The sequence below is a fragment of the Drosophila yakuba genome, chromosome X (genome assembly GCF_016746365.2).
Source record: "Drosophila yakuba strain Tai18E2 chromosome X, Prin_Dyak_Tai18E2_2.1, whole genome shotgun sequence".
Taxonomy (NCBI): domain Eukaryota; kingdom Metazoa; phylum Arthropoda; class Insecta; order Diptera; family Drosophilidae; genus Drosophila; species Drosophila yakuba.
In genome coordinates this window covers 15,578,234-15,589,011 of record NC_052526.2, presented here as the reverse complement: position 1 = coordinate 15,589,011, position 10,778 = coordinate 15,578,234, and the positions used below count along the sequence as shown (strand labels likewise).

Here is a 10,778-nt window from a genome sequence, read left to right as displayed (position 1 = left end):
ACATTCTAAGCTCCGCTTACCCATTCGGAAGAAAGCTAAGGAAAATGTAACATTTGCCTCATAATTATTATATACATTAGCGCTTATTGAATATTTTTTACAATTGTATTCCGTAAATAAATATAATATACATCAACATCAAGTCGCGTTTTTTAAGTTAAAGCCAACTTTTAATAACAGTTACTTTCAAAAGCTATCATTGAATAATTGCTTAAAATGTATCAATTGGCTTACTGTATAAGGGCAACTATATTTCGCTAAAAATATCAAATTATAACTGAAAAACGTATTTTTTAAATTTAAAGTTGCTTTTAGCAGGGAGCAAGTATTTGCTACCGTGTCTTTGCTAACAGGTGTAAGTCTTCGCTAAGGGAGAGAGGGTGTCTTTGCTAATTGCACCCCTGGTCAGGAGTGTGTCTTTGCTAACAATACATAATCGATAGGCTATCGACAAGCTATCGATGTCGTCGGTTTTCGTGAATACTCGATAGTATCGCGTTGGTATCGAGGCTAGTGCCACCTCCAGTTTTGTGATTGTGTCAAAAATACAGGGTTTTATTGTTGCATTTGCAATTTAATCCGATAAATATATATTTGGCGTGGAGTTATGCACGAGACGTCGTTGCCAGCGATTAGAGAGCCGAGCGGCCACACGTGTATGTGTTTCACTGGCGGTGCGTGCGCCAACTCCGCCAAAAAGCGTACTACTTTTAACCTTAGTTGACATTGAAATGTACCCGCTTAGTTGGATGTCCACGATGGTGCGTGTGTGTGTGTGTATATGTGTGCTGTGCGGCGTCTGTGTACGCGAGTGTGTGTGATTGCAAAGGAGGATGGGAGAAACGAGAGCAGAGCAAAAACAAAAACAAAAGGAACAGAAACCTGCTGCACATAGTCGCTGCATGCGAGCCTGTGTGTGTGTGTGTGTGTGCGTGCAAGCAAAACAACTGCAAGAAATCAGCAACAGCAGTAAGAAGCAGAGAAACAGTATCAGTGATAAGGAGGCTAAACAACAACAACAGTAAAAGCAGCAGCAGCAATGATAATGCACCCTTTTGAAATGCAAACAAAACAAAGCGTTGTAGTTGTGTAATCATTCACAACAGACACACACGCACACACACTTGTGTAATAATAAATTTTAATTCTATTATTTTTGATTTAATTTTTGCCTGTTATTCAAATCGATTTGTGCTTTTGCAGTTGGCATTCGTCGTTATTAATTAAATCAGCCGCCAACAGCTGAGCGAGAGAGCAATAGAGAGCAACAGAGAGGGAGAGCGACAGGAGAGGATCCCACTTTCAATCGAATCCGAATCCGGGAATCGAAAATCGGAGCAGCGCAGTCGGCAGCGCAGTTAGCAGAGGCTTGGTAATTAAAAGGAAAGACCAAACTGAACCGAACTGAACTAAACTGAAACGAAACGAACTGAAACGTTACGTTACGAACTGAAGCGACTGAAGAAACGAAAAGAAAAGAACGAAAGTCGGCAGAGTCGGAAAGTCGACTGTCGGCAAGTCTGATTGTCGGCAAAGTCCCAAAGTCGGCAAAGTCGGAGAGTCGCAGTCTCAGTCGCAGTCACCGAGACAGAGATTCCACTCGTGTCGCACGTCCGTTCGTTTCCACATTGTCGTTATAAAAATAGCAACGCCTTAAACGATCGCATCAACCTCATCAACAGAACACCACCAGAAATCACCGCCCCCTCCTACTCCTCCTCCTCCGCGTCCGTGTCCGCCGCCACCACCGCTACCACCGCTACCGCCACCGCATCCCATCACCATCATCTTCATTAGCAGGCAGCCCGACAGAGTAACTAACTGATCTTGATTGCGATCATGATCACTGTCATTATCATGTAATCCTTCACTAACCAATTGCTTTCCCACTCGCCCGCTAAACAGATTCCAACCTGCCGTTTCGGCAGCCGGCAAGATTTCACTAGATCTAATGGCCAAGGACGAGGAGGATGACCTGCTGCCCGACAAGGATGCGGCCAAGGGCTTCTATGCCAAATACGAGCCCAAGGAGATTCTGGGCAGGTGAGAATCAATAATCGTTAGACATTTGGCGGCACCTCAAACCCCTTATCTAATCCTTAAAAAATCATTAGAACTTAACTATTCAAATATGTTCCTCTCTATTTTCACTTAAATTATTTGATATTCATGGCTTAGTTATTTCTGCCACTTAAAAATCCTTTAGATCATAGAACTATTGATCATCAGAAATCACTACAACATCCAAAACATCCCAAATTCTTACTGCTAGGTCTGCACTAATGCAGTTTGGCTAAATGGTGCTAGTGAGTCAGCCTCATGAACCTTCCACTCTTTGCATGGAGCAATGGCATGGGCTGCTTTTCAAGCGGCGCCTGTCTGCCGTCCACTTCTCCGCCCACTCAAGCCTCACCAAAGATCACAATTTGCTAGGCAAATAGCAGGAGACTAAGCGAAAACAAGGGCTAATTACATATTACAATTCTAGTGATTAGAGATTAGATAAATTCCCGATCATAGCAATGTCAAGTGCAGCAGAAGCAGAATTGTTTATATACATCCCATGTTTGTCTTACAGGGGCATCAGTTCGACCGTGAGGCGATGCATCGAAAAGGAGACGGGCAAGGAGTTCGCCGCCAAGATAATCGACTTGGGTGCCACCACAGAGGCGGGCGAGACGAATCCATATCACATGCTGGAGGCAACCAGACAAGAAATCTCAATACTGCGCCAGGTTATGGGACATCCCTACATAAGTTAGTTACACATAGCACTCACATGTACACAATAACACCACTAACCATCTACATTGTCGTGCACAGTTGATCTGCAGGATGTGTTTGAGTCAGATGCATTTGTTTTCCTCGTGTTCGAGCTGTGTCCGAAAGGCGAGCTCTTCGACTATCTGACCTCTGTGGTGACGCTCTCCGAGAAGAAGACGCGCACCATTATGCGACAGATCTTCGAGGGCGTCGAGTATATACACGCCAAGAACATTGTCCATCGGGATCTGAAGCCCGAGAACATCTTGCTGGACGAGAACCACAACGTAAAGATCACGGACTTTGGCTTCGCCAGGCAGCTGCAAGAGGGCGAGAAACTTACAGGTAACTATTATCTAGTTTCTATCTTTCTTTGCTAAGCTTAACTATATACTTTCCGCCCATTAGATCTGTGCGGAACGCCGGGATATTTGGCGCCCGAAACGCTCAAGTGCAACATGTTCGAAGGATCCCCCGGCTATTCGCAGGAAGTGGACATGTAAGAACGAACAAGCTAGCCATTTATTAATACATGACACCTTTTTTGGCTCGAGTAATTCGAAGAAGTAATTTAAGCACGAAAAGTATCAGATATATTGTAATACGAATTTTCTGCTCGAATTACCAAATTGCTTATGGTAATAACAAGTGTTATTATTAACTTTTTTGCTTACATAAATATAAAAGAAAAGTCTAAATGCTCCCATCGATATTAGACCCATTTCCCACTTCTTTTTTTTTATATACGCAAATTTGCTGATAGTTGTTTATACATTGCTTTTACTAGTGTTATTCGCGTCAGGCGATTTGTTTTGATCTTTAGGTGTGCATTTTAATAAATGAGTCACACAAGCAGAAAGGCTGAATAATAATCTGAAATCTGAGTAGTTCCGATGCCGACGTCTATTTTTTTATTGGTTCAGCAAAACGCAGGGCTTTTTGTATTTTTCGGTTCTTGAACGTTTCCCACTGATATCTACGTTACTTGGTTTCAGCAGAAATTTAAAATAGGAAAAATTGACACCTTTTACCCATTTCTTTTTCGATTTCGATTTCTTTTTGTTGTTTTGCAGATGGGCCTGTGGCGTGATTATGTTCACGCTGCTCGTCGGTTGTCCACCTTTCTGGCACCGCAAGCAGATGGTCATGCTGCGGAATATCATGGAGGGCAAGTACAGCTTCACCTCGCCGGAGTGGGCTGATATTTCAGGTTGGTCCAATGCTATACACATGCCAAACGTATGCTCATTTATCTCGATTGATTGCAGAGGATCCCAAGGATCTGATACGCAAATGTCTAGTCGTTGATCCCGCGCAACGTATCACCGTCAAGGAAGTATTAAGACATCCATTCTTCAACCAAATGGTAAGTGCCGGAATTGTTGGCAGCCGCCGGGCTCCAATTACCAACACAACCACCACCACCACCACCACCACTACTACAACAAACACCTGTACAAGAGGAAAATCAGTTAAATTAGTTCAATTAGTCGCCAAGAATGAGGTCCGCCTTCGAGTCGCCTTTTGTGTTCGGGCAGCAGTCTATATAGTTTTCCGGGTTCCTGTTCATGTACATAGATACTAGATCTCTAGTTGATGGGCTTAACCTGTGGAGGGGATCTTCTACACAACCAACCCACCCAACCAAACACCTGGCCCTGCAAATGTTCCTAAAAACACAATGTACACCTAAGAACACACACTCTGATGGAAAGAACACACCTGTGACTCACAAACCACTCACAACAGCCTATTAACTGCTTCTTCTTACTGTTACCTCCTAAAAATTACGATTATGATTTATGATTCGGTTAGGGTAGCAGCCTAACCACCCGTAGTTTAGTCCAATTGTCAGATATATGGCCTGACCAGATCTGTCATTAGTTTGGATCCCTCCGTCACAAAAAACAAAAATGAAAGAAACCCTTCGGGCCCTCTTAAGCAGCACTTCGCGTTTTGTTAACTTTTTATTTTTATGATTACTACTTATTATACCAAACATTTTCTCTCTTCTTTTCCTTACATATAAACTATATATCAAATCGAATCCAATTAATTTTAAACGAACCCAAACGAACGATAACGAACACACACCACTACTATCGATAGCTGTTCGAGCAAAACATTGATGGCCTCAAGCGCAGCCTGTCGACCAAGTCCCGACGAATGAGTCGCATCACTGAGATCGCACTGGTAACGAACCGTTCCCGGACTAACCCAAGCTCTCTCTTTTAATCTCTCTGTGCTGTGTGTCTCCGTGTCCATTTAATATCGGAGCCGTAATCGTAATCGCAATCGCAATCGCTGTAATAACGATGATCCCGATAATAACGATAATACCGATAATCAAACAATCGGGCCGGCAGACCCAACTCATGACCATATATGTATGCAAAACCTGCCGGCCCAGCATTCGTGTCTGTGTTCCGTTGCATTCTGTTCTGTTTCGTTCTGTGCCGATCTAATATAACCCAGCTAAACTGTACATCATAGTGCATATCAATTGTATACTATACACATTTACTTACTTAAATACCGTTCAGGTCATCTGTGCCAAGCATAATAACTTTTATTCGACAATATTCAGCGATAAACGAAACGAAATGAAACGACAACTAAAACTAAAAACGTACCTGATCTGCTTCGTTTTTGTTTGCATCTGATTTGATTTGCTTGTCGACTGATCGATGCCCCATGATGATAACAAAAAAAAAACCCTCCTCTAATCCCATTTCTTGTTGTGTTCGATGTTGTTGTCGATTTTGTGTGTTTTTTTGTACAAATCAACCGATTGCCCCGATAACTAAAAACGATAACACACGTCTGCAGCTCAGCGCTCGCCATTTGAATCATAATCTGTTAAGTTAATAACTGTGTCTGCATGCCAACCAATCAACAAATCCAGCAGGGTTTCCCTTATCCCAACCTCCAAGGAAAAACCCCAATCCCTATTTTGAGTCACTGCATGCAAGCGTGCATTAACCATTTTAGTCAGCGAGAAGAAGGAGAAAAAGGCAGTGAGATTTAAGGATAGTACCTTGAAAATCTTGAAAAATTCACAAAGTAAAATAATAGAATAGAGTAAAATTCAAAGGCATTGAATGAAGGTGCATATAAGTATGAAAAGCGAAGGTATATTAGGCCACTAGGATGTATCTAGACTGTAAGTTGAGTTCACTTTAGGTATTATACGTATAAGAACGCCCTGATGCACCCCAACTTTTGATTTAATCCCCATGACTGATATACCAATTTTAATTTCTTCCGCGCCCACTCTGCTGCTGCTACCTCTGACCACCCTCCTGCCCACCAATCTCATCCTTCCTCCGCCTCCGCCTTCGTCCTCGGTTTTTTGTTTGCCACTCGCGGTGTCGACGGGATCAGGTGTTAATGGGTGACCGCCGGCACACGGCCCCGCCCATCGCGGCCGCCCACTCGAGCAGCAGGTACCTGTTCAATACAGAGGCGTCATCATACCGCTTTGGGCAGCTAAACAGTTGCAGTGGCGGTGGCAGTGGCAGTGGCGCCCCCAATTATCTGTACTGTGCGCCACAGAGCTCCTACTCGTCGAATCGAATGCGGGATGGGCCGCTGGACGATGCAGCTGCCAGTGCATCCGCCACCTGCCATGCCCATGCCATGTCATCCAACGCCTCCACCTACGCCAGCAATGCCAACAGCAACGCCAACGCCGCCACGAACTCGGCAATGGCATCTAGCTCCTTGGCATCCGCCTCCTCACACAAAACGCTCACGGCGACGGTCTACTATCAGCAGCAGCCGCAACAGCATCAGACGCAGCAGCAGCAGCAGTATCAGCAGCAGCAACAGACGACGCAACTGCCGGTGCCGATGCCGATGCCGGTGCAGTTGCAGTTGCAACATCCACAATTGCAGACCGGTGGCGATGGCAAGCAATCGGTGTATGCACCTCCTACAGTGCAGGCAGGTTTTCCATTAATACTCTTTGATCTCGCTTACTCCTTACCCATTCACGAATGGCCCAACGGGCGGTGGCAGGAATCGCTAGGGAAACGTTAAATTGCATACCACAGACCTGGACGAGTGTGCCCCACATTTCCAATCGAGTTTGCCTGAGTTTATTGAATTTTCTCTTTAAATTTTTATAATTTACATATATTTTGTTCCCCTTTTTTTTATTTAAATGAGAACTTGTGTTCATTTTTGTTTAAACTTTCCGTTGTTTGATTTCTACTTGCTGTAAATTTAAAAGTATCTTAATAATGAAATCAACTTTTGATCACTATTTAAGTCAAATCACTTTATCAGTCAGTTTTGTATGGAATTTTTCGTTTTTGCTAACGTTTTTTGACAGCCGCGTGGGTTATGCCTAATATTTAGTTGCCACACGTACTATTACCGATTAATTTCTAGTGCTTTTAGTTGATTCGAATCAGTCCACTCCACTCCATAAATCATCAGAGACAAGCTGCACTCGATTTTCACCTCCAAAGTATCATCATTCACCCATCACCCCTCTCACTCCCACTCATCCACACGCGCAGCACATCGTTTGGCTGTCTCTTTCTAAATGATGTTCGATCCTTCGATGGATCGTATGTTAATATCTACCGATCGATCGATCAGCCGCTGCTTTCTATCCAAAAACCCAACCATCTACTACCAACCGTCTACTATTTAGCATAAGATTTTGAAAGTACCTCTACCTCTGCATTATACTATTACTATTTCTATTACTATTATTGTATTTTCTTATAGCTGACACTTAGTCATATCATAGCGAGTAAACACTATGTTTGTATTATATGCACCTTTCTCTAGTACATATCTCTCGGGTGAACTGGATGATATTTACAAGAACTGTATGTAGTAGTTGACTTGCTTCCGCAGTTTATACCTCTGTGTAGCGTTAGTCTATAGTAAATACATAGTATATATATACTATCTATAGATCGTATATACATAGATCACTTATCCTCTCGGTGTCTCTCATTTGTCTCTGTGTCTTGTGGAGGAAGTCAGGATAGTTTGATAAGCTAACTAGCATGTTAGTCTTAATTATGATTAATCCCCCCATTAACAACCCCCATTGTGTATATACACGCAAAGTAAAAACTATGGCGCTTTTCGATCGTTATTAACCATTTCTGCTAAATTTCTAATCAAAAGTCTATGGTTTCTACAGCTTTATTTGGCTAATATATTCGGATTTAATATTCGTTTTGTGTGCATATACTTGCCCATTTATAATCAATTATCAATTATGAAATAACGCCAAAATCGATTCACTGACAAATTATTTTGTTTAATTTCTCCTCTGTTGATGATGTTAAACACGTTTTGTTTGTGTGTCATGTTCTCTATATTGTCAGAGTCTCAACGCCCTTATAAGATGTGTGTCTATAAGTCGGTGTTGTGGAGACTCCCTTGTGAGTAAACCAAGTCAAAGTGAGATAGATTTGCATATACATAGTATTTTATCCATACAACCACGCCCACTCCGCACACCTAAAACACACTCAAATCGTCTATGTATGTATATTCGTTCGATTTGCATAATGCCACACATGTGAATATATATATATATACATATATGTTGAATGGTAATACGTAAATAGCGTCAATGTTGTGGTTCACCTCAAAATATGTTTCTCTCACTGTAATTTACCCCGCTAACCCAATGCCCTAACCTCTGACATCCGACCCCTGACCCATGACCCATGACCTTTGGCTAATGGCTTTCGGTGATGGCTTCGTTGTCCTCTGTTTACTGCGTCTGCTTAACCCATCTAAACACTCGACAATGAATGTAACTAATGCCAACTCGAATCCACTAACGCTCATCCATCGAAACACTGAACCAAATGTTGTACTTACTCCACTAAGAATAACACCCAAATGTGGACTAACACTGGGACCAAAACACTCGAAAGCTATCGCTGTTCCCGATCCGTATTGTTCTTCTTCGTTTGTCCGAGGAGTTAACCATTAACCATTAGGCTATAATCCAATTGCTAACCACGAGACGAACTAACCGAAAACGTAACCTAACACCCTTTAACCTTTAACCCACCCCGCTGATTTAACCCATGGCGTGTGCACCTCTAACCCAAACACGAAGCCAAAAGAAAAAAGAGATCAATGCCGCAATGCCGTGTATCCAGTTGGTTTAATCCGTATCCCATTTGTCCTCTCTCTCTCACGTTTAGCTGCGCAAACAGAGTCGCTTCAACGCGCGCAAAAAGTTCCAATTCGCCATACTCGTGATACGGGCCGTCATCCGGATACGGCGCCTGCGCTTCACCGCCGAGCCGCTTCACGTTGAGGAGGCCATCCGGGATCCGTATCGCGTCAAGGTTCTGCGCAAGGTGAGTGTTAACTCTAATCGCGATAAAGCGATCTGGAATATATGTACTCATTCTACTTTCTTGCAGGTCATCGATGGCTGTGCCTTCCGTGTCTACGGACATTGGGTTAAGAAGGGCGAGGGCCAGAATCGGGCCGCCCTCTTCGAGAATACTCCGCGCACCGAGCTGCACGCGCTCTACATCAACAATCTCAGCCGATAGGAGGCGGTCGGGCGGCGGGGCGTGGTCGCTGAGCTACATAAGCACACACAAAAAAAACACACACACACACACAAAAAACACCCACAAAGAACACCCACACTCACAGCAAAACAGCAGAAAAAATAAGCGAAACCCAAGCTCTAGCAAGCAAGCAACCAAGAAACGAATTAGCAAAAGTTACTATGAAAAACAGGAAATTGCAATTGCAATGGAAGAAAGAGATAGAGACACACCAAAAAGGATGCAATCTAACCATTCGGATTCGCCTCGTTCTGGACGGAGAGCCAACTAGTAACATTACCTCTCTGCCTTCTTCGTCCTTGTGATTTTGTTTAAATACCTTTTTTTTTTTTAAAAATTGTATTTCATTTTATTATGTCTTATGCGCCAGCCATCTAGTGTAATCAGTTAGTAGTGTAGCGTCGAATCGGGCCATATATCATAACCATGCCCAGTGGTGGTGTACCATATAACCCGACGCCAGAACGAGCCGAATCGGATATTGGATATTGGATATTGGATAGTGGATATCGGATATAGATGAGATAGGTAGCTAGGTAGATCCAAACCTGGTCTCACCATCCTCCATCCTCCATCCTCCAAAAACCCAACTAAGCCCACACAAGCAAGCGTACATGCATATGTATTTTCTGTTAATGATTCTATTAAATTATTTAATTGTATTGCTAAGCGTTTACATTTTAATTGTTATGTTGTAGTATACACAATAAATAAAAAAAAAAAAAGAACAAACAAATAAATCGAGGATCGAGGTTAAAAACAATACCATTGCAAAGGTGAGCAATTGTAGGATTGAATTAATTAGCTTTAGATGTGCTTCTCGCAATTGTATTTGCGCTCGCAGCACTCGGGGAAATCGCGATTGATGTTCACAAAGTCGCGCTGCTTGCAGCCGGGCGGCGGAGCAACTGCATCACAGGTCTTGAAGGTCACCACGCCATCCGCATGGCACTCGGCCCTCACACACTGCAGATTCGGCGCCAGTCCCGTCTGTCCCGGCGACAGGATCGTGTTCGTGTCCAGCACACACTTGCCGGGATGCGCTGCAAGCGGATGAAGCATAAGGTTATTACATGGCATAGAAGTACGTTGGATCCCCGATGTGGGCACCAGCTCACCTGAATTGCTCAGCTTGACTTTGGCAACGGCCGCCTGGGCACCTTGGCCGCCAAGGATGACGAGCAGGCTGAGGAGGAGGAGTGCGGCAACGGCGGAGGTAAAGTGCGACATTCTGCTTGATACACTGGCTGGACTGGATCACTGGTAATCTCTGGTGGAACTCTGGATCGAGCGATGTTATCAACTGGGATGCTGGTGCGCAAGTGCTGCTGTTTGGTTGCCAGTGGCAATGTTATATACGCAGCCCGGGGGCGTCGGTTATCAGAAGGCGAAAACCGAAAGCCAAAGCCCCCGGAATGAGGCGGCTTATCCGCTCCGCTCCAG

General features: G+C 43.7%; 2 protein-coding genes across 10 annotated transcripts; one reads left to right on the top strand and one right to left on the bottom strand.

Annotated features, from left to right (window-relative positions):
• Window positions 1-500: 500 nt before the first annotated feature.
• Window positions 501-9,909, top strand: LOC6525555 (phosphorylase b kinase gamma catalytic chain, skeletal muscle/heart isoform). Of its 9 annotated transcripts, none has more exons than XM_039373436.2 (12): window positions 501-656; window positions 1,204-1,372; window positions 1,906-2,043; window positions 2,579-2,757; window positions 2,824-3,108; window positions 3,172-3,262; window positions 3,837-3,973; window positions 4,032-4,129; window positions 4,873-4,956; window positions 6,148-6,708; window positions 8,955-9,113; window positions 9,180-9,909. In XM_039373436.2, exons 3-12 carry the CDS (start codon window positions 1,952-1,954, stop codon window positions 9,312-9,314), a joined length of 1,821 nt encoding a protein of 606 aa, XP_039229370.1. In that variant the 5' UTR covers window positions 501-656; window positions 1,204-1,372; window positions 1,906-1,951; the 3' UTR covers window positions 9,315-9,909. The 9 variants fall into 9 exon arrangements, with proteins under 9 accessions (XP_039229370.1, XP_039229399.1, XP_015046358.1 ...); XM_039373465.2 differs by having other exon boundaries at window positions 1,204-1,383; XM_039373541.2 differs by having other exon boundaries at window positions 523-674.
• Window positions 9,656-10,675, bottom strand: LOC6525554. The gene is made up of 2 exons (XM_002101353.4): window positions 10,454-10,675; window positions 9,656-10,378 (listed from the first exon to the last, which is right to left on the bottom strand). The coding sequence occupies exons 1-2, from the start codon at window positions 10,563-10,565 to the stop codon at window positions 10,143-10,145; spliced, it is 348 nt and encodes a 115-aa protein (XP_002101389.1). The 5' UTR covers window positions 10,566-10,675; the 3' UTR covers window positions 9,656-10,142.
• Window positions 10,676-10,778: the final 103 nt, after the last annotated feature.

What these genes read in the sequence shown, in the direction of transcription:
- LOC6525555 (XM_039373436.2), top strand. Translation starts at nt 1,952, where the DNA reads ATGGCCAAGGACGAGGAGGATGACCTGCTGCCCGACAAGGATGCGGCC. An exon ending in TATGGGACATCCCTACATAA is followed by an intron (nt 2,758 to 2,823) that starts GTTAGTTACACA and finishes TGTCGTGCACAG; the next exon opens with TTGATCTGCAGGATGTGTTT. An exon ending in GGAGTGGGCTGATATTTCAG is followed by an intron (nt 3,974 to 4,031) that starts GTTGGTCCAATG and finishes GATTGATTGCAG; the next exon opens with AGGATCCCAAGGATCTGATA.
- LOC6525554 (XM_002101353.4), bottom strand. Translation starts at nt 10,565, where the DNA reads ATGTCGCACTTTACCTCCGCCGTTGCCGCACTCCTCCTCCTCAGCCTG. An exon ending in AGTCAAGCTGAGCAATTCAG is followed by an intron (nt 10,379 to 10,453) that starts GTGAGCTGGTGC and finishes ATCCGCTTGCAG; the next exon opens with CGCATCCCGGCAAGTGTGTG.